This window comes from Oncorhynchus gorbuscha, unplaced genomic scaffold, assembly GCF_021184085.1.
Source record: "Oncorhynchus gorbuscha isolate QuinsamMale2020 ecotype Even-year unplaced genomic scaffold, OgorEven_v1.0 Un_scaffold_126:::fragment_4:::debris, whole genome shotgun sequence".
NCBI classification, from domain to species: Eukaryota; Metazoa; Chordata; class Actinopteri; order Salmoniformes; family Salmonidae; genus Oncorhynchus; species Oncorhynchus gorbuscha.
In genome coordinates this window covers 69,079-92,149 of record NW_025744568.1, presented here as the reverse complement: position 1 = coordinate 92,149, position 23,071 = coordinate 69,079, and the positions used below count along the sequence as shown (strand labels likewise).

At 45.2% G+C, this 23,071-nt stretch overlaps 1 protein-coding gene across 1 annotated transcript in view; it reads left to right on the top strand.

The window, feature by feature from the left end:
- The window catches only part of whrna (whirlin a), a 164,894-nt gene that overhangs the window by 140,477 nt on the left and 1,346 nt on the right, over positions 1 to 23,071 (top strand). Inside the window, exons 6-11 of the mRNA XM_046332290.1 lie at positions 9,867 to 10,079; positions 10,504 to 10,725; positions 15,882 to 15,953; positions 18,359 to 18,902; positions 19,114 to 19,280; positions 19,836 to 19,958. Coding sequence (XP_046188246.1) covers positions 9,867 to 10,079; positions 10,504 to 10,725; positions 15,882 to 15,953; positions 18,359 to 18,902; positions 19,114 to 19,280; positions 19,836 to 19,958 — 1,341 coding nt within the window. The remainder of the gene's footprint in view (positions 1 to 9,866; positions 10,080 to 10,503; positions 10,726 to 15,881; positions 15,954 to 18,358; positions 18,903 to 19,113; positions 19,281 to 19,835; positions 19,959 to 23,071) is intronic.

The window sequence follows — 23,071 nt, the reverse complement described above, 5'->3', positions numbered from 1 at the left end:
GTATTTAGTCAGCTACCAATTGTGCAAGTTCTCCCACTTAGAAAGATGAGAGAGGCCTGTAATTGTCATCATAGGTACACTTCAACTATGACAGACAAAAATAAGAAAAAATAATCCAGAAAATCACATTGTAGGATTTTTAAATGAATTTATTTTCAAATTATGGTGGAAAATAAGTATTTGGTCAATTAACAAAAGTTTCTCAATACTTTGTTATATACCCTTAGTTGGCAATGACAGAGGTCAAACGTTTTCTGTAAGTCTTCACAAGGTTTTCACACACTGTTGCTGGTATTTTGGCCCATTCCTCCATGCAGATCTCCTCTAGAGCCGTGATGTTTTGGGGCTGTTGCTGGGCAACACGGACTTTCAACTCCCTCCAAAGATTTTCTATGGGGTTGAGATCTGGAGACTGGCTAGGCCACTCCAGGACCTTGAAATGCTTCTTACGAAGCCACTCCTTCGTTGCCCGGACGGTGTGTTTGGGATCATCGTCATGCTGAAAGACCCAGCCACGTTTCATCTTCAATGCCCTTGCTGATGGAAGGAGGTTTTCACTCAAAATCTCATGATACATGGCCCCATTCATTCTTTCCTTTACACGGATCAGTCGTCCTGGTCCCTTTGCAGAAAAACAGCCCCAAAGCATGATGTTTCCACCCCCATGCTTCACAGTAGGTATAGTGTTCTTTGGATGCAACTCAGCATTCTTTGTCCTCCAAACACGACGAGTTGAGTTTTTATCTATACGTTCTATTTTGGTTTCATCTGACCATATGACATTCTCCCAATCTTCTTCTGGATCATCCAAATGCTCTCTAGCAAACTTCAGACGGGCCTGTACATGTACTGGCTTAAGCAGGGGGACACGTCTAGCACTGCAGGATTTGAGTCCCTGGCGGCGTAGTGTGTTACTGATGGTAGGCTTTGTTACATTGGTCCCAGCTCTCTGCAGGTCATTCACTAGGTCCCCCCGTGTGGTTCTGGGATTTTTGCTCACCGTTCTTGTGATCATTTTGATCCCACGGGGTGAGATCTTGCGTGGAGCCCCAGATCGAGGGAGATTCAGTGGTCTTGTATGTCTTCCATTTCCTAATAAATGCTCCCACAGTTGATTTCTTCAAACCAAGCTGCTTACCTATTGCAGATTCAGTCTTCCCAGCCTGGTGCAGGGCTACAATTTTGTTTCTGGTGTCCTTTGACAGCTCTTTGGTCTTGGCCATAGTGGAGTTTGGAGTGTGACTGTTTGAGGATGTGGACAGGTGTCTTTTATACTGATAACAAGTTCAAACAGGTGCCATTAATACAGGTAACGAGTGGAGGACAGAAGAGCCTTTTAAAGAAGAAGTTACAGGTCTGTGAGAGCCAGAAATCTTGCTTGTTTGTTATTGACCAAATATTTATTTTCCATCATAATTTGCAAATAAATAAATAAAAAATACTACAATGTGATTTTCTGGATTTTTTTTTCTTCATTTTGTCTGCAATAGTTGAAGTGTACCTATGATTAAATTACAGGCCTCATCTTTTTAAGTGGGAGAACTTGCACAATTGGTGGCTGACATAATACTTTTTTGCCCCACTGTAAGTTGCCCCTCGGTATAGCTAGGTAAGAGCTCATCCCTCTGATGAAGTTGAATCTAATGCTTAAAGATACAATCTGTAGTAATGTGAGTTATAGAGCTGTCATTCTCATCGAAAGCAAGTCTAAGAAGTGGTACACCTGTTCTAAGTGCACTATTTCTATGCTTCCTGTTCTTAAGTTTAATTTTTGCATCTTTTGGTTTTGTACACCAGTTTCAAACAACTGAAAATACAATGTTTTTATTGTGGAAAATATATTTCACAGTGGTTTAGATGGTACAATGATTCTTTACACTATACTTGATTGTTTTGTCACAAGCTGAAATTAGGCAAACTATTCTAATTTTATCAGCCAGGAAAATGGCGTGGCGATTTCTGCATAGTGCACCTTTAATTGCTAGGTCAGAGGTTGATTTCCACTTCTGTGGTGGTCAGTTATATGTGCAGGAAGGTGAAGAGTGAGACTGGTAAATATGTCCCAAATCACACATTTTGACCTGGTTATTAAAAGTAGTGCACTACACAGGAAATTTGGTGCCATTTAGGACACAGATAGAGTTTGATTCTGGTTTGGCAGGGGGTCCAAGATGCTCCAGTACACTAGCTTGATGGTTATTGCTACGAAACAATAGTCCTTTCATTTCTCTATCGGATTGGATTAAGGAGAGCAGGACCACAGTCTGGTAAAAGTGATTTAATCAGCAGGCATTCCCCTGTGGGAAATATGGATGTCAATCAATACACTAATGGCCTACCATTTAAAATGCCCAGTGTGAATGTGATAACTGCCTAGCTTTAGACGCTCAGCCACAAGAACATATATATATATATATATATATATATTTTCCCCATAGGCTTTTACTGTAAATCAACTGTTTGGGCTTCTTTTCGACACGCGGTGAAATTGGAAGAGGTAGAAATGTATAGCATGGTTTAAGGGTTCTAGACTAGAGAATGTGTCCCTGGGCCTGATACCATTCCATTACATACGTGTCTGCTGGGTCCCACTCTCTGTAGGGATAGGGTTTAATACCTGGATGTATGCCTTCCAAGGTCACACCTAATCTGTCCCACATCATGTGAAATCGATTTGTCCTCCCTTTGCGTGGACATTTTTCTCACCCCGGTGAAAACTCTCCTCGCCTCTTCCTCCTCCTCCTCTTCCTCTGTCATTATAAATCCCTGAGCTGCAACCTTGGACGTGTTCTTCCCCCTGTGAAAGATAATGTTCTCATTTCTACAAAAACACTGAGCGTGAGGAAACAGAGAGAGTTGTCATTGTCACTAGGGACTGTGCTGAGTGGTGTCAGGCAGCAGTGTCCTGGAACAGTCCATACTGGGACTGGGGGGGGTGGAATAGGACATACAGGGAAATAAACAAAACACCCTTCACACTGGTTTCCTAATGATGCCCCCCCCCCATCCAAGACATTTTAAGACAGTTGAAGCTCATTTACTACATTTCTTTACAATTTAAAAACTCTACAATTATATTTGGAGAACAGCAAATAACTACCCCAACCATTATCACATTTGATTGCTGTAGCTCCATTCACCTCAGTCGATCAACAAACATCTAGCCTATTAGCTATATAATTAGCCGCTACAAATGAACTCGCATTAACTGGGATTGAAAACTCTAATTGAATACGTACAGTGGGATCTGTTAGCAGGAAAATTATGATTAAAAACCCACTTTTTGGGGATCATTTGTTGCAGTTTCTAAGCTAATTTCCTGTAATTTCCTGTTCCTCTAATTCTACAAATTGTTCCATGAGATGTCATGTTAATATGATATCAAAATCAATGGGGCCTAGGGGTCAGGGCCCATGTACCCTCCATGCCCGGTCGGAAATTCGCTATGATTACTACTAAGTTTAGATGGCTTGCTAGACTAACTAGACTAATTTAACTACAGTTGAAGTCGGAAGTTTACATACACCTTAGCCAAATACATTTGAACTAATTTTTCACAATTCCTGACATTTAATCCTAGTAAGAATACCCTGTTTTAGGTCAGTCAGGATCACCTCTTTATTTTAAGAATGTGAAATGTCAGATTAATAGTAGAGTGAATGATTTATTTCAGCTTATATTTCTTTCTTCACATTCTCAGAAAGTCAGAACTTTACATACACTCAATTAGTATTTGGTAGCATTGCCTTTAAATTGTTTAACTTGGGTCAAATGTTTCGGGTAGCCTTCCACAAGCTTCCCACAATAAGTTGGGTGAATTTTGTCCGATTCCTCCTGACAGAGCTGGTGTAACTGAGTCAGGTTTGTAGGCCTCCTTGCTCGCACACACTTTTTCTGTTCTGCCCACAACTTTTCTATGGGATTGAGGTCAGGGCTTTGTGATGGCCACTCCAATACCTTGACTTTGTTGTTTGGAAGTATGCTTGGGGTCATTGTCCATATGGAAGACCCATTTGCGACCAAGCTTTAACTTCCTCACTGATGTCTTGAGATGTTGCTTCAATATATCCACATAATTTCCCCAACCTCATGATTCCATCTATTTTGTGAAGTGCACCAGTCCCTCCTGCAGCAAAGCACCCCTACAACATGATGCTGCCACCCCCGTGCTTTACAGTTGGGATGGTGTTCTTCGGCTTGTAAGCCTCCCCCTTTTTCCTCCAAACATAACAATGGTCATTATGGCCCAATAGTTCTATATTTGTTTCACCAGACCAGAGGACATTTCTCCAGAAAGTACGATCTTTGTCCCCATGTGCAGTCGCAAACTGTAGTCTGGCTTTTTTATAGCGGTTTTGGAGCAGTGGCTTCTTCCTTGCTGAGCGGCCTTTCAGGTTATGGCCCTTTAAGCAGCTTGGAAAATTCCCGAAAATGATGTCATGGCTTTAGAAGCTTCTGATAGGCTAATTGACATCATTTGAGTCAATTGGGGGTGTACCTGTGAGTGTATTTCAAGGCCTACCTTCAAACTCAGTGCCTCGTTTCTTGATCTCATGGGAAAATAAAAAGAAATCAGCCAAGACCTCAGAAAAAATCATTGTAAACTCCACAAGTCTGGTTCATCCTTGGGAACAATTTCCAAACACCTGAAGGTACCACAGTCATCTGTACAAACAATAGTACGCAAGTATAAAAACCATGGGACCATGCAGTCGTCATACCGCTCAGGAAGGAGATGCGTTCTGTCTCCTAAAGATGAACGTACTTTGGTGCGAAAAGTACAAATCAATGCCAGAACAATAGCAAAGGACCTTGTGAAGATGCTGGAGGAAACAGGTACAAAGTATCTATATCCACAGTAAAACGAGTCCTATATCGTTATATCCCCTACAGGAACTCCACCCCCCGTTCAGCTGAAACGGTGGTGCAGGCAATGCAAAAATATTATTAGAAATATTTAACCTCCACACATTAACAAGTCCAATACCTCAAATGAAAGATAAACACCTTGTTCATCTACCCAGCATGTCAGATTCTTAAAATGTTTTACGGCGAAAACACAGCATATATTTATGTTAGACCACCACCAAAACCAAAGAAAAAACGTAGGCATTTTGTCCAACATAAATAATAAATATAAAATGACAAAAGCAGGATTTTTTTCAAAATCATTCGCTAACCTCTTGAAAATCTTCATCAGATGACAGTCATATGACATGTTGCGCGGTACATTTATGTTTTGTTCGATAATATGCATTTTATATCCAAAAATCTCGGTTTACATTGACGCCATGTTCAGAAAATTCTCCAAAATGTCTGGAGGAATTATAGAAAGCTATGCCAGATAACAGAAATATTCATCATAAACTTTGACGAAAGATACATGTTCTACATATAATTAAAAAGATACACTGGTTCTTAATGCAACCGCTGTTGTCACATTTTTTTTTACGTTACGGAAAAAGCCTAACATTACAATAATCCGAGACGGCGCTCTGACGTAACAATATTTCTCCGCTATGTTGGAGTCAACAGAAATACAAAATTACAACATAAATATTCCCTTACCTTTGATGATCTTCCATCAGAATGTAGTGCAAGGAGTCCTAGTTCAACAATAAATCGTTTTGTTTCATAATGTTCAATTCTAAGACCAAGTAGCAGCAAAGGCTACCACTTTCAGCTCAAATGCCCAAAAAATGACATCTGGTCCAGGATAACTCTGCATCAAAACTTCCAAATTACATATTACAGGTTGACGAAACTGGTCAAACTAAGTGCAGAATCAATCTTCAGGATGTTATAATCATATAGATCCAATAGCATTCCAACCGGACCATTCATGTTCATCTGGGGCTGATTGGAACAGCCAAAGCACTCCAACACATACGCGCCTTCAAGCACATGGAAATCTTTTGCGACACTTAGTACTTTCCTTCCCATTAGGTCAAAGTTCACAGCAAATGCTCCATTACACTTTATACTGAATGAGGACATCTAGTGGAAGACATAGGAAGTGTTTCCAGATCCATAACTTGTTGGGAAGGGAGGGGGGTGATGATGTCAAAGTTGCCCCAACTTTCAGGATTTCAAAACTTGTTTGGAAGATTGCCTGCCCTGTGAGTTCTGTTATACTCACAGACATAATTCATAATTCACAGACATAATTATATGCATATATTAGCAATTTAGGACAGATTTTGATGCAGTTCACTATGGGCACGCAATTCATACAAAGGGGAAATACTGCCCCCTATCTCTAACAGGCACAGTCAACTTAATGTATGTAAACTTCTGACCCACTGGAATTGTGATACAGTGAATTATAAGTGAAATAATCTGTCTGTAAACAACTTTTGAAAAATGACTTGTGTCATGCACGAAGTAGATGTCCTAACCGACTTGCCAAAACTATAGTTTGTTAACAAGAAATTTGGGGAGTGGTTAAAAAAAGTGAGTTTTAATGACTCCAACCTGAGTGTACGTAAACTTCAACTGTATCTAAAAATCTACTGCCATGGGCTAATTGAGTGAGTGACATATAGCAAGAGGAAAACTGCTGATGCACAACTAACTTTCGAAATTGCAACCCTGTGTATTCTACTATTCTGGCCCTCAAGAGGAAGTTAAAGACCTCGACTGAGCCCCCCCCCCCTCTAAAATTGCTGAGGTCCGGATTTGGGTGTCCTCATATGTATTTACGGCCCTGGTAGCAGTGTCATAAAGTTGAATATAAGCACTTTGATCCTACTATCAAAGGGCATTGATCTACATTGATCTACAACATTGATCTACAACAGAGTGCTAGACAGTGCAGTGGTGTGAATTGGACCTGTCTGGTCTCTATCTCGTCTTGTCTTGTTTTGGTCCTATCCCTCTCTCTGGGTAGTCATTGGAATGGGGTCAGATTTGACCAGAACTATGGGCCCCGGTCAAAAGTAGTGCACTACATCGGGAATAGGGTGCCATTTGGCATGCAGACAGAATCAAGCAGCACACTGGCCATTGTAGTATTTGATTAATTATGAATTAATGGGTCTTAGTTTAACATGGGCTACAGGTTAGATCTGAATCTTACTTTAACATGGGATACAGGTTAGATCTGAATCTTACTTTAACATGGGATATAGGTTAAATCTGAATCTTAGTTTAACATGGGATACAGGTTAGATCTGACACGGAACCCAAACGGGCTGCGAACGTGCAACATCGTGCGCCGCCGTGCATACATTTATTTTGTCCCCCCACACTAAACGTGATCACGACATGCAGGTTAAAATATCAAAACAAACTCTGAACCAATTACATGAATTTGAGGACAGGTCGAAAAGCATTAAATGTTCATGGCAATTTGGCTAGCTAGCTTGCTAATTTGTCATATTTAGATAGCTTGCTGTTGCTAGCTAATTTGTCCTAGGATATAAACATTGAGTTGTTATTCTACCTGAAATGCACAAGGTCCTCTACGCCGACAATTAATGCACATAATAAAACGGTCAACCGAATCGTTTCTAGTCGTCTCTCCTCCTTCCAGGCTTTTTCTTCTCTTGACTTTATATTGCGACTGGCAACTTTCATAAATTAGGTGCATCACCGCCACCGACCTCGTTCGTCTTTCAGTCACCCACGTGGGTATAACCAATGAGGAGATGGCACGTGGGTACTGTGGTGGTTAATTTCTTTACTATCAAATGAGGAGAGACCAACTTACCACACAAGTCAGAGTCATACTTAAACTAAATCTTTAATAGTGAGAGCTTTGCGATAGCTGGTCAACGAATCACCTTCTCTGATGATCCGTTGAGAGCGGCAACACAAAGGCTACTGAGATCATTTATAGCAAAGATCCACCCCCTAGTCTACATAACAAACCACAGATGTCTTGAAAGGGTCACAAGGTGAGACTTTTTAAACGAGAAAGGTGTATCCCGTAGCCAGATAGCATTCGCTATAAATTATCGTTCAGTTTGGTCCCTAAAACGAGGTTCCAATCTCGTTCCTGGTACTTCATAGCACAAAAACACCAACTCATCCAATGGCATAAATCAATTGTCAACTCCAGATACACCCATCTCATGTAAAAGCCCTTCTTGACCACACTCCTGGACAAGCTCACTGAGGGGAGTGAGCCTCTAGGTCATATACTAGGTCAAGATAAGTCCAACATCAGAGGGGACATACAATGGTTCCAGACACTACCACACACTTCCCCCAATACCAATGGAGTCTCTGGGCCCCAGGTGGGCCCCAGGTGGGCCCCAGGTGACTGAGCCCCAGGTGACTGAGCCCCAGCTGAGGGAAGAAGTGCATCTGCCATCACCAGAGTCCGAAGGGTACATTCTAATAACAAGTATATCACATAAGCATATTATACGGATAAGACACCTTAATTATCTATGTTACACAACTAATTCTGATTCTTCCACCACAGTACCTGCTTCTATAAACCAATGAGGAGATGGGAGGGGCAGGACTTGTAACGCGATCCGCGTCACAAATAGAACTGACTTCTATTTTTAGCCCTGGGCAATGCAGACGGTCATTGGCGCGCGCGCGAGCAGTGTGGGTGCAACAATTGAATAATATAGATTTTGAAATGTATTTTGACGCGATTTTGACATGGGGTACAGGTTAGATCGGAATGGTGTAGTCAGCCTGTGAGTCTTAGTTTAACATGGGGTACAGGTTAGAACAGAGGCGAATCTCTTTCATTATTATCGTTGGCGTCATACATGTCTTAACAACCATCAAATAAGTTGTCATTAAGGGATTGATTGTTCTTACACCTTGTAGGTTTGAACTATACTCTCAGGTTGTGTCCCAAATGGCACACTATTCCCGACATAGTGCACTACTTTTGACCAGGGCTCTATGGGGAATCGGGTGCCATTTGGGACACACACAATGTGCACTTTTCAAGGTAAATTCACTTTTTTCAGGTAAATGTATGTTGTAAGCAGTTAATTGGGATACTGACTAAGTGTGGCTTCACCTTGGGGTAGGGACTTATGTTTGGCAAAGGTTGCAGCACCTCACTCCTCCAGACCTGGTGGCTAACTCAGACGAATGAGAGTGGTTAAGAGTTTGGGATGAGGAGTCTAGGGCGGGGGGGGGAGGAGAGTGAGTTGCCCCTCTCTCCTTCCCTCCCCTCTCTCTCCCCATATCTCTCTCTCTTTCCTCTTTCACTCTCTTCTCTCCCCATCTTTTTTTTCTCTTTCTCTTACACATGGCCTTGCGGCTGGTGACTTTGAAGTGGTGTCTTTGATTAAGGAGCTAATTAAAGAAAAGCTGTTTGTGAGGAGATACAGAGAGAGATAGGAAGAGAGGGAGAAAGACAGGACAAGAGAGAGAGAGAGAGAGAGAGAGAGAGAGAGAGAGAGAGAGAGAGAGAGAGAGAGAGAGAGAGAGAGAGAGAGAGAGAGAGTATATGTATGAATTCGGGGTACAAATCTCATCTGGTTCTCAAGTGCCGTGGTGTCATTGCTGAGTGAATTGATTGGATTGGCTGAGCTGGCAGTGGCATATGAGAAGGTCAGTTGCATAGAGTAGGCTGTGGTTCTGTGGAAGAGATGAGAGCCTTAGTGACCAGTGTTAGACTTATGTACTCTGGCCCCTCCACGCCAGCTGTGGGTGGAATGGATGATGAGCAATGCCAAATGCATGTACATGATTTCTCTCTCTTTGTTCTTTTTCTGTCCCTTTGTTTCTCATTTCTCATTTCCTGCCTGACACACACCTCCCCTCTCACCTCTGGTCTCGCCTGTGTCACCTTCCTACTTCTCACCCACCCACACCGACACACACACACACTTTCTCCCTCACCGTGTCCTTTTTCTGACCCTCCTCCTCTCCCCCTCCCCTTCCAGCCGGTGTTCTATAAGGGCGTGGTGGGCTCCCAGGTGACCCTGTCCAGCCTGGTGAACCAGAGCAGAGCCATGCTGGAGGAGCAGGCCCGCCACCTGCTGACGGAGACAGAGAGGCAGACCATGGGCTACTACGTGGAGGAGTACCGGGACGGACACATAGGGGTGGAGCAGCTGGTCATGGCCCTGTTTGAACTGCTCAACACACACGCCAAGGTGAGGAGTGATCTCCCGGTGTGTTTTGCGTGTGTCTGTTATTGTGAGGTGCATCGTGTCTTGGGTTCTTGTGTTCCCTCACTCGTAGTGCTTATGGTGATTGCTTTCCTTTTCTCTGTACATCCATCACTTGAATGGCAAGTTTTGTGAGACTTTACGTGATTTATGTTAAGGCTTTTATGGTTGCTCAGACATCTGTTTTTCTCAGTTTATTAGAAAGCCACTTGTCTTTCTGTCAATGCCCTTGCCCTGCACCTCATATAAAACAATGATGTATCAAATGTATTGAATTCACAATTGGTAAAGTGCTTTAAACAGTGTTGTTTTGTTGCAGTCTGCATTCCTCATGGTCTCCTGATGCATGTTATAGCTCCCTATAACTCTATAACCCTGTCTCCCTCCCCTCCCCCAACCCTCCTCTTAGTTCTCCCTACTATCAGAGGTGCGTGGCCTGGTGACACCCCAGGATCTGGAGCGTTTCGATGGGATGGTGCTGCGCCGCGAGATCCAGGCTTTGAAGGCCCGGCAGGGGGGTGCCAGTGCGGCCGCCCTCCACCCTGACTCCCTCTCCATGGTTTCCTACCCAGATACCCTGGCCTCCTCGTCAGCCAGCTACATGACCTCCACCACCCTCAGCTCAGCACGGGTAGGGAGGCTGGGCCGCAGTCAAACTGTCTGTCTGGCTCTGTCTCTGGCTGGCTATGTTTGTCTGTCTGTCAGGCTGCCGTGTCCGTCTGTCCGTCCGTCCGTCTGTCTGTATGTCGGTGAGAGTCTGAGTCACTCCTCATTTTTAGGTGTCAATTTTGTCTCGAAGCAGACCGATTTGAAGGTGTCCCTGTTTGATGAGTTGTAGAGGATAGAGCTGTTAGGATGACATATCGTTCTTCGAAGTGCATGGGGCAAGGACAAGGGTTTCTGCAGGACAGAGGTACTATGTCACAAATGCCACTCTATTCCCTATATAGTACACTACTTTTGCCCAGGCCCCTTAAAAGGTAGTGCACTAAATGGGGAATAAGGTGCCATTTGGGACATCGTCAGGGATGAGAGCACTGTGCCCCTGCTGAGTTGGAAAGGGATCATTAACTTGATCCAGCCGTGGGACGATTTTTTTCTGGAATATGTAGACTGCAAATTGACTGAAATATAATCATTTCAAACCTTGCATACGTATAATATGACATCTCTCTATTATGCGTGGGAATACTTGGGAACAGAATTCTTAAATTAAAATCACTTGGGGCTGATTTTCTGGTGTTTTACAGTCTTTTATGTCCAACAATGAAAATTCTGCATGTATTTTTTACATTTTTTTATTTCACCCTGTTTTTCTCCCCAATTCCGTGGTATCCAATTGTTAGCAGTTACTATCTTGTCTCATTGCTACAACTCCCGTACGGACTCAGGAGAGACGAAGGTTGAAAGTCATGCGTCCTCCGAAACACAACCCAACCAAGCCGCACTGCTTCTTAACACAGCGCGCATCCAACCCGGAAGCCAGCCGCACCAATGTGTCGGAGGAAACACCGTGCACCTGGTAACCTTGGTTAGCGCACACTGCGCCCGGCCCGCCACAGGAGTCGCTGGTGCGTGATGAGACAAGGATATCCCTACTGGCCAAACCCTCCCTAACTCGGACAACGTCAATTGTGCGTCGCCCCACGGACCTCCCGGTCGCGAACCCAGAGTCTCTGGTGGCACAGCTTGCGCTGCGATGCATTGCCCTAGACCACTGCGCTACCTGGGAGGCCCACATGTATTTTTAAAACCCTGCCCTAAACCCTTCACTAGAGATGAAAGAGACGTATTTATCTAGAAACTTCCTCCGTTTAACCCCGACTCCCCCCTCCCTTTTCAAACCCCCAGGAAAGACTGCTGTGGTTGATAGATATGATGGAGGTAGGAGTTGTTGTAAATTATTTTATTTTACATCCATTTGCAGTGATTCTCTGCCTCTAATTTTGAAGTGAATACAGTTTGGAGTGCTTTAGTCTGCATTCATTTGTCAGGTTGCATAAAGACAATGGATATAACTTTTTCTGTTGATGTGACTGTCCTTTTGAACATTTCTGTGTGTCCCTGTGTGTATCCCTGTGTGTATCCCTGTGTGTGTCCCTGTGTGTATCCCTGTGTATATCCCTGTGTGTGTCCCTGTGTGTATCCCTGTGTGTATCCCTGTGTGTATCCCTGTGTGTATCCCTGTGTGTATCCCTGTGTGTGTCCCTGTGTGTATCCCTGTGTATATCCCTGTGTGTGTCCCTGTGTGTATCCCTGTGTGTATCCCTGTGTGTATCCCTGTGTGTATCCCTGTGTGTGTCCCTGTGTGTATCCCTGTGTGTATCCCTGTGTGTGTCCCTGTGTGTATCCCTGTGTGTATCCCTGTGTGTATCCCTGTGTGTATCCCTGTGTGTGTCCCTGTGTGTATCCCTGTGTGTGTCCCTGTGTGTGTCCCTGTGTGTGTCCCTGTGTGTATCCCTGTGTGTATCCCTGTGTGTATCCCTGTGTGTTGACATACTTGTGGGGTCCAGACAAATGTACCGTTTGGGGACGTTTCCCCACCATTTCTACCGGGTTTAGCGTTAAGGTTATAATTAGTGTCACGGTTAGAATTAGGTTTAGGGGTTAAAGGTTAGGTTTATGAGTTAGGTGTAAGGTTAGGGTTAGGGTTAGGTGTAGGTGTAGGGTTAAGGTAAGGTGTAGGGTTAAGGTTAGGTGTAGGGTTAAGGTTAGGTTTATGAGTTAGGTGTAGGGTTAAGGTTAGGTTTAGGGTTAAGGTTAAGGTGTAGGGTTAAGGTTAGGTTTTGGGGTTAGGTGTAGGGTTAAGGTTAGGTTTAGGGTTAAGGTGTAGGGTTAAGGTTAGGTTTTGGGGTTAGGTGTAGGGTTAAGGTTGGGTTTAGGGTTAAGGTGTAGGGTTAAGGTTAGGTTTTGGGGTTAGGTGTAGGGTTAAGGTTAGGTTTTAGGGTTAGGGTTAGGGGATAGGGAAATAGGATTTTGAATTGTGTGTCCACCCACAAGGTTAGTAAAACAAGATTGTGTGTGTTGATGTGTGTGCGTGTCTGCGTACGGCATGCATGCATGCATTCTGGTGTGTGCTTGCACGTGTGTGTATGTGTTTCCCTATTCGCAATGCATACACACACATTGTTTCTGCCAGAGTAATTACAGTCAGTCAGACTGTCCACTATTGATGTCTCCTTCTGGGGCGCAAACCAGAGAACAACACTATTAACCAGCTAGCTATGTCACACACACTCAAACAAACACACCGGCATTCACGTACGCACACACACCAAGGCATGTGCAAACACACACACACACAGACATATGCACAGACACACAGACTCAATACACTCTGGACAGTTGAGATAAGCTGCAGCTGTCTTACCATAGTACACCATGGACAAGGCCAGACCTCCAGACCTGTGCGTGTGTATATGAGTTTAGGTGTGTGTGTGCATGTGCATGTGTGTGGTCTGGACTGTGGCCCAGCTTATAGTTGTTTATGTTTGAGTCACAGTTGAATGCTGCTGCTACTGTTTTGGAGAGATTAGTGAGTCTGGGGGATCACAAACGTTGGATTTATCAACTAGACACAAAATGAGGTGTAGAGTCACAAACCCAATCACATACACACACTGACAGCTGATCACATGCATATGCATTCACATATAAACAAACACACACACACACACACACACACACACACACACACACACACACACACACACACACACACACACACACACACACACACACACTCTCTCTCTCTCTCTCTCTCTCTCTCTCTCTCTCTCTCTCTCTCTCTCTCTCTCTCTCTCTCTCTCTCTCTCTCTCTCTCTCTCTCTGTCTCTCTCTCTCTCTCTCTCTCTCTCTCTCTCTCTCTCTCTCTCTCTCTCTCTCTCTCTCTCTCTCTCTCTCTCTCTCGCTCTGTCTCTCTCTCTCTCGCTCTGTCTCTCACTCTCTCTCTCTCTCTCTGTCTCTCTCTCTCCCTCTCTACTCTCTGTCACACACGAACACATATAAATGAACAGCTTCCTCTCACCATGCACATGTGCAAGACAGATGGAGGTAAGTAAATTGCTGTGCCGATAGTGAGTGTATAATTAGTAGGGTTTTGGTACAGGTAGAGTTTAATGAAGGGCACTGCTGCTTTGAACTCACTAACAGTGAACAACACCATGCAGATATCTTTGGTTTCAATTTGTGTGTTTGCACTTTTGGTTGTGTGTCGTGTGTCTGTGCCGAATACCCACCTGTGGTATTGCGTTCCAAGCTTAGAGATTTGAAGGTGCGATACAGAGGTAAAGAGGTGTGTGTTTGTTCTATATCTACCTTCCAAAACTTTGAGATTGGAAGGTAGATTTAGAATGATATTGAGTTATTTTTCCTCCCACGGAGAGATGGAGCAACTCCAACGAAATGCAATTTGGATCAACATTTGCTTTGGGATAAACAAGCAGCTGTGTTTGTTATCTGTTCACGTACTCTCCCTCCTCTCTCTCTCTACCTCTCTCTCTCTCTCTCTCTCTCTCTCTCTCTCTCCCTCCTCTCTCTCTCTCTCTCTCTCTCTCTCTCTCTCTCTCTCTCTCTCTCTCTCTCTCTCTCTCTCTCTCTCTCTCTCTCTCTCTCTCTCTCTCTCTCTCTCTCTGTCTCTCTCTCTCTCTCTCTCTCTCTCTCTCTCTCTCTCTCTCTCTCTCTCTCTCTCTCGCTCTGTCTCTCTCTCTCTCGCTCTGTCTCACTCTCTCTCTCTCTCTCTGTCTCTCTCTCTCCCTCTCTACTCTCTGTCACACACGAACACATATAAATGAACAGCTTCCTCTCACCATGCACATGTGCAAGACAGATGGAGGTAAGTAAATTGCTGTGCCGATAGTGAGTGTATAATTAGTAGGGTTTTGGTACAGGTAGAGTTTAATGAAGGGCACTGCTGCTTTGAACTCACTAACAGTGAACAACACCATGCAGATATCTTTGGTTTCAATTTGTGTGTTTGCACTTTTGGTTGTGTGTCGTGTGTCTGTGCCGAATACCCACCTGTGGTATTGCGTTCCAAGCTTAGAGATTTGAAGGTGCGATACAGAGGTAAAGAGGTGTGTGTTTGTTCTATATCTACCTTCCAAAACTTTGAGATTGGAAGGTAGATTTAGAATGATATTGAGTTATTTTTCCTCCCACGGAGAGATGGAGCAACTCCAACGAAATGCAATTTGGATCAACATTTGCTTTGGGATAAACAAGCAGCTGTGTTTGTTATCTGTTCACGTACTCTCTCCCTCTCTCTCTCTACCTCTCTCTCTCTCTCTCTCTCTCTCTCTCTCTCCCTCCTCTCTCTCTCTCTCTCTCTCTCTCTCTCTCTCTCTCTCTCTCTCTCTCTCTCTCTCTCTCTCTCTCTCTCTCTCTCTCTCTCCCCTCTCTCTCTCTCTCTCTCTCTCTCTCCCTCCCTCTCTCTCTCTCTCTCCCTCGTTCTCCCTCCTCTCTCTCCCTCCTCTCTCTCTCTCTCTCTCCCTCGTTCTCCCTCCTCTCTCTCTCTCTCTCTCTCTCTCTCCCTCGTTCTCCCTCCTCTCTTGCTCTCTCCCTGTCTTTCTTCTCTCTATCCCCTCATCTCTCTCTCTGTCTCTCTCTCTCTCTCTCTCTCTTTCTCCCGATGCCCTCTTTCTCTCTGTCTCTCTATCCCCTCTTCTACTCTCTCTCTCCCTCTCTCTCTTTATCTCCCCTCCCCCCTCTCTCTTCTCCCCTCTCTTCTCTCTCTCTCTCTCTCTCTCTCTCTCTCTCTCTCTCTCTCTCTCTCTCTCTCTCTCTCAGAATGACAGTACGGTGGAGAGTAATGGGGGGGATACTCAGGAGAGTCTGGATGGGCTGCCTGACATATCTCTGGTGAGCCTTGCAGTAAGACCCAGACCCACAACCTCATTAAGATGGAGGGTTAGGGAAAAAAACAACAAGACTGAGTGAGGGAGAGGAAACAACGGATATGCAGTTTTATATATATACAGTATACATACATCATAGTTCTGATTTCTTCACTATTCTTCTCCAATGTAGAAAATAGTAAAAATAAAGAAAAACCCTTGAATGAGTAGGTAGTGTCCAAACTTCTGACTAGAACTGTATATATACAGTGGGGAGAACAAGTATTTGATACACTGCCGATTTTGCAGGTTTTCCTACTTACAAAGCATGTAGAGGTCTGTAATTTTTTATCATAGGTACACTTTGACTGTGAGAGACGGAATCTAAAACAAAAATCCAGAAAATCACATTGTATTATTTTAAAGTAATTAATCTGCATTTTATTGCATGACATAAGTATTTGATACATCAGAAAAGCAGAACTTAATGTTTGGTACAGAAACCTTTGTTTGCAATTACAGAGATCCTACGTTTCCTGTAGTTCTTGACCAGGTTTGCACACACTGCAGCAGGGATTTTGGCCCACTCCTCCATACAGACCTTCTCCAGATCCTTCAGGTTTCGGGGCTGTCGCTGGGCAATACGGACTTTCAGCTCCCTCCAAAGATTTTCTATTGGGTTCAGGTCTGTAGACTGGCTAGGCCACTCCAGGACCTTGAGATGCTTCTTACGGAGCCACTCCTTAGTTGCCCTGGCTGTGTGTTTCGGGTCGTTGTCATGCTGGAAGACCCAGCCACGACCCATCTTCAATGCTCTTACTGAGGGAAGGAGGTTGTTGGCCAAGATCTCGCGATACATGGCCCCATCCATCCTCCCCTCAATACGGTGCAGTCGTCCTGTCCCCTTTGCAGAAAAGCATCCCCAAAGAATGATATTTCCACTTCCATGATTCACGGTTGGGATGGTGTTCTTGGAGTTGTACTCATCCTTCTTCTTCCTCCAAACACGGCGAGTGGAGTTTAGACCAAAAAGCTCTATTTTTGTCTCATCAGACCACATGACCTTCTCCCATTCCTCCTCTGGATCATCCAGATGGTCATTGGCAAACTTCAGACGGGGCTGGACATGCGCTGGCTTGAGCAGGGGGACCTTGCTTACGCTGCAGGATTTTAATCCATGACGGCGTAGTGTGTTACTAATGGTTTTCTTTGAGACTGTGGTCCCAGCAGGTCCTGCCGTGTAGTTCTGGGCTGATCCCTCACCTTCCTCATGATCATTGATGCCCCACGAGGTGAGATCTTGCATGGAGCCCCAGACCGAGGGTGATTGACCGTCATCTTGAACTTCTTCCATTTTTTAATAATTGTGCCAACAGTTGTTGCCTTCCCACCAGGCTGCTTGCCTATTGTCTTGTAGCCCATCCCAGCCTTGTGCAGGTCTACAATTTTATCCCTGATGTCCTTACACAGGTCTGTGAGAGCCGGAATTCTAATGGTTGGTAGGTGATCAAATTCTTATGTCATGCAATAAAATGCAAATTAATTACTTAAAAATCATACAATGTAATTTTCTGGATTTTTGTTTTAGATTCCATCTCTCACAGTTGAAGTGTACCTATGATTAAAATAAATACAGACCTCTACATGCTTTGTAAGAAGGAAAACCTGCAAAATCGGCAGTGTATCAAATACTTGTTCTCCCACTGTATATTAAACAGCATAATATGTGTATATATATATATAGCCTTCATCCTTTCTTTCTTTCTTTCTTTTTCTTTCTTTCTTTCTTGTGGACGAGTCTGTTTACAGACAGATATTAGTTCACACACTCTTCCTGTTCCTCCTCTTCCTCCTCCTCCTACTCCCTCCTTACTAAGGAGGAACTAGTTCTCTGTTTGACACCTGAGGTAAAAGCTATAATCACCTACCACGGTTACCAGAGCAACGGTAACCGATGTTGATGGGAGGTTGTGTTGGTTCCAAGGTGATGTAATGTGGGACACAGAAAGCAGAGACCTGAAGAGTCTTAAAAACACTTGAACTCCATTCAGCCAGAACATATTTGTGTTAGTTCTGATTGCTTTCTCTTATTATTTATTTTCACCAATCACTTCATTCATTCTCTGGCCACTCATGTTGCTGTTTCTGTTGTTCATTTCACCGTTGGTTTTGGTTGGAGGGGAGAGCTTGTTGCCGCGGACTGGGAAGGTGTAGCCTGAGGTTACACAAAGACCATAACTGAGTCCTGGCCTGACTAATTCAGTTGTGTTGAGTTCTGAGGCGTGACGGTTGGTTGTGTGTGTGTGTGTGTGTGTGTTTGTGTTTGTGTGTGTGTGTGTGTGTGGGTGGAATGATGAGATGTGCTGTAGTATATGTGTGTGTTTTATGGGATGAGGGGAATGTGATTTATTTGTTCTCCTCTTACCTTAGGATGAGGTGCACTCCACGTCCGAATCTCCCCCCACCTTCAAACCCCCACCCCCCCCAGGGGTGCAGAGACGCCCCAGCAGACGGGACCAGGTCAAAAAGCTTCCCTCCTCCGAATCCTCCCATTCCGGGCTCTACTTCACCGCCCCCTCCCGTAACCCTCCCATTGACCAGAGGGGGGAGCAAGGACACCCCTCCTCACCCAAGGTCCCCTCCAAAAAGGATCCCTCAGTCCCCCCTAAGAGGGACCCCTCTGCCCCTACTAAGAAGGAGATGGCAACTGCCCAGCTCTCCATGGTCAACAAGCACCCTATCGGCCCCTTCCCCCGAGTCCAGTCCCCTACTAGGACCACCAAGCCTGCCGCCCCCTCTCCATCTCCACCCCCTCCGCCACCGCTCACTGCCCCATCCGCACCCCCTCCGCTTCCCCACAGCCAGGACAAGTCCTCCCCTGGCTCCAACAAACAGCACTTTGTCATGGTGGAGGTCCATAGGCCCAATGCAGAGTCTGATGTCAACGAGGTGCGGTCACTCCCCCAGGCACGAGGTAAGAGGCATGGGGGACAGCCAGGATTACTGAAGGGAGGAGGTTGGAAGTTGGACTCCGAAAACCATGAGAGCTGATTTGGACGCAAAGGATTGGTTACACAAATAAGAGGAAGTGCATGTCTATGTGTACTCATGGGTGTATGTGTTTCTACCTGAGTGTGTCCCTATGCCAGTCTCTAACCTCCTGAACCCCCCCCCCCACCCCCCAGGTGCCAACCTGTCCCAGCTGTCAGACAGTGGACAGACGCTGAGCGAGGACAGCGGGGTGGACATTGGCGAGTCAGGGCGTTTCAGCAAGGAAAGCAGTCCCCGTCCCGCCCGCATACGCCCCCCACGACATCCCCAGGGGGCAGGAGGGGACACCCCCTCCAAACCGGTGAGGAGGACTCACCAGCGGGAAGAGAGAAGACACAGAGAGAGAAAAGAGGGAGATGGATGGAGGGTTGACTGGATGAATGGATGGATGATGGATGGTTGTGGGGGGGGGAGCCAAAAGTGACAAGAATGACAAGAAGAGAAATAGAGCCAAGTTGTCTAATTTCACTTCTCCCTTTTGTCTTGGGGCTCGTTCTCAATCCTAACTCTGATTTCCTTGTGTTTTCTTCTCTCTTTTGTGCACATAGTTTTTCTTTCTTTGCTCATTGACTCATTTCTGTGTCCTTTCTGTCATCCATTCAATCACATCTCATACTGCAGTAGAGGTCTCTCGTGTCCTCTGCCTGTCCCTTTATGCTTATTGCTGATTTGGTGGTTGGGTGGAAGGGAAATTGTTGATTCGTTCCAAACTGAATGGGTGGACCAATAGGTAACAAAGGTGCAAAACAAAAGTGTACATGGTCAGACCAGGCAGACCAGGCTCTCCAAGGTGAATATTTGAGTAAAAAAGCTGAGTTATGTTATCCACCCTCTCTCTCTCTCTGTCTTTTTGCAGCCGGGTCTCTTGGAGCCCACCTCCACACTTGTGAGGGTAGCAAAGAGTGCCAGCACCCTCGGCATCGCCATCGAAGGGGGTGCCAACACACGCCAGCCCCTGCCACGCATCGTCACCATACAGGTGGGTGTCAAACAGCCTAACATCCCTCAAGTCATCTCCGAAATGACAGTTTGCCAGGCAATCCCCTGCACCTGTCAGGAATGATCCAACCATGGTACTGTTTTGCAACTCTGCGCTGTCATTGGTCCGTGCCGCCTCCTCTTCAACACCTGGCTACGCAGCGCAGCCTCTGTCAGATCAGTCTGCGTTTAGATGCTGGAAGTAGAGAACTCAAACAGAGCTTTTATAGGTTTATAACCTTCAGAACGCACGTGTTTGTTATATGGGTCACAGCCAGGGTCTGCCATTCAATGGCAATCCTGGAGCAATCAGGGTTAAGTGCCTTGCTCAAGGGCACATCGACAGATGTTTCAACTTGTCGGCTCTGGGATTCAAACTAGACACCTTTGGGTTACTGACCCAATGCTCTAACCTCTCGGACCACTAGGCTTCCTTCCTCTCCACATATGGCTCTGTGTTGGTATGCTAGCGAGAAACTGCTGCAAAGGGGGAGGGGTTTAGATTCAAATATTGCAGTAGCCATGGCAACAGGGTCGAACATAAACCCTGTGATCTCGTGGCTGAGGTAAGATGTCTGTTGGGGGCTAGCTCAAGATGGCCCGAAAATATTTTTGGTATCTCGGATTGTTCTGGCAATTCTGACATAGAAACGTCATTGGGGGGAAGGATGTTTTGATCGGCTTTGTACATTTGTTTCACACATTTTCTTTAATGATGAAAGTGGCCATTTTAGGCCTATTCACACCTTCTGTTTGACCCTGTGAACTATGAACTGCACTCGAAACAGACAACATCCTGGTGACATTATGCTTCTTATGTGCTCTCAAATATGGTGGTGCTCATAAAATGGATCAGAACTTTCCAGCCTCTCTGGAAATGTGATGTACTTGTATATTCATGTATATTGTTCCAAATAATGTCTTAAAAAGACCAAATCCAAAATTGTCCTCTTGAGATGTCACTATTAATATATTTAATGTTGAATAAATGAATGTGAACATTTCTATTTCCGAATCTAGCATATGTTAGAGCAGTATAACGTCAACAAGATGTTGTCTGTATCGTGTACAGTTCTCGGATCACAGGGTCTTACAGGAGGTAAGGACCTAAAATGGCCACTTTCATCCTGATAAAAATCAGGTCAAACATTCTCCCTCCCAATGAAGTTTCTACGTGAAAACTGCCAGGACAATCTGAGATACCCCAAATGTTTGAACCTTGCCAGGTGCTTGGACATGAATGGATTACTATAAGAGTACATCAAAATGCTTGGACATGAATGGATTACTATAAGAGTACATCAAAATGCTTGGACATGAATGGATTACTATAAGAGTACATCAAAATGCTTGGACATGAATGGATTACTATAAGAGTACATCAAAATGCTTGGACATGAATGGATTACTATAAGAGTACATCAAAATGCTTGGACATGAATGGATTACTATAAGAGTACATCAAAATGCTTGGACAAAATGCTTGAATGGATTACTATAAGAGTACATCAAAATGCTTGGACATGAATGGATTACTAGTACATCAAAATGCTTGGACATGAATGGATTACTATAAGAGTACATCAAAATGCTTGGACATGAATGGATTACTATAAGAGTACATCAAAATGCTTGGACATGAATGGATTACTATAAGAGTACATCAAAATGTTGTTAGCTTTGTTCCAGGCACCCTTTCGTTTGTTTACGCAAGAAGATAAGAGTTGAGTTCTCTCCCTTTACCTGAAAGAGTACATCCACTGAGAGCACTGACCATTATGTGGAATACAAGTGTTGCCACCTACCTTGGCTAAAGGCCACAGCTATAAGAAGCTGAGGGTAATAACAGTGAGTGAGTCTGGCTGTAGCTCTGTTCTGCTCTGATTTGTCTGTGCCTCTATTGATTAGCATAAAGACTGAGGAGAGAGGAGGGCTGGGGAGGGAGCTGTGCTGTTCTCCGGAGTTCAGTGAACCACTGAAAGCTCGAAAGATGCTTTGGTGAGAACGGCGTGAAAGGATAATGAAAAATAAAAGAGCCACTGATTGCGAGGAGAGCGACAAAGGCTCTTGCTGGGAAATCAGCATATTCAAAATCAAAGAGAGCAAGAGAGGAAGGGGTGAGAGAGGGAGGGGTGAGAGAGGGAGGGTGAGAGAGGGAGGGGTTGGAGGGGTGAGAGAGGGAGGGGGAGAGAGGGAGGGGTGAGAGAGGGAGGGGGAGAGAGGGATGGGTGAGAGAGGGAGGGGTGAGAGAGGGAGGGGGAGAGAGGGATGGGTGAGAGAGGGAGGGGGAGAGAGGGATGGGTGAGAGAGGGAGGGGGAGAGAGGGAGGGGTGAGAGAGAGAGGGAGGGGGAGAGAGGGAGGGGTGAGGGAGGGAGGGGTGAGAGAGGGAGGGGAGAGAGGGAGAGAGGGAGGGGTGAGAGAGGGATGGGTGAGGGAGGGAGGGTGAGAGAGGAGGGGGAGGAGGGAGAGAGGGAGGGGTGGGAGAGGGAGGGGGGAGAGAGGGAGGGGTGAGAGAGGGAGGGGGAGAGAGGGAGGGGGAGAGAGGGAGGGGTGAGAGAGGGAGGGGGAGAGAGGGAGGGGTGAGAGAGACAGAGGGGAGAGAGACAGGGAGAGAGAGAGAGAGAGAGAGGGGTGAGAGATATACAGAGACAGAAAATAATATGTTATACAGTGTGTTAATAATAAAGGGGACGTGGACTGAGAAAGGGTGCAGAGAAGGGGTGCTAGGGAGGAGAGAGAGAGAGAGAGAGAGAGAGAGAGAGAGAGAGAGAGAGAGAGAGAGAGAGAGAGAGAGAGGAGAGAGAGAGAGAGAGAGAGAGAGAGAGAGAGAGAGAGAGAGAGAGAGAGAGAGAGAGAGAGAGAGAGAAAGAGAGAGAGAGAGAGAGAGAGAGAGAGAGAGAGAGAGAGAGAGAGAGAGAGAGAGAGAGAGACGGGCTAGCGACAGACAGACAGGCATGAGTGGGTTTTAATTCCGGGACCGTAGCTCTCCTCATCAACGGCTGTAATGGAAAGGCACAGACCAAATGCATGAGCCGTGATATATGGCCACGCTCTCCTCTCGTTTGTCTCAACCCTTTTCTCTTTATTTACGTGGCTTTTTTCCGCTTCTCACT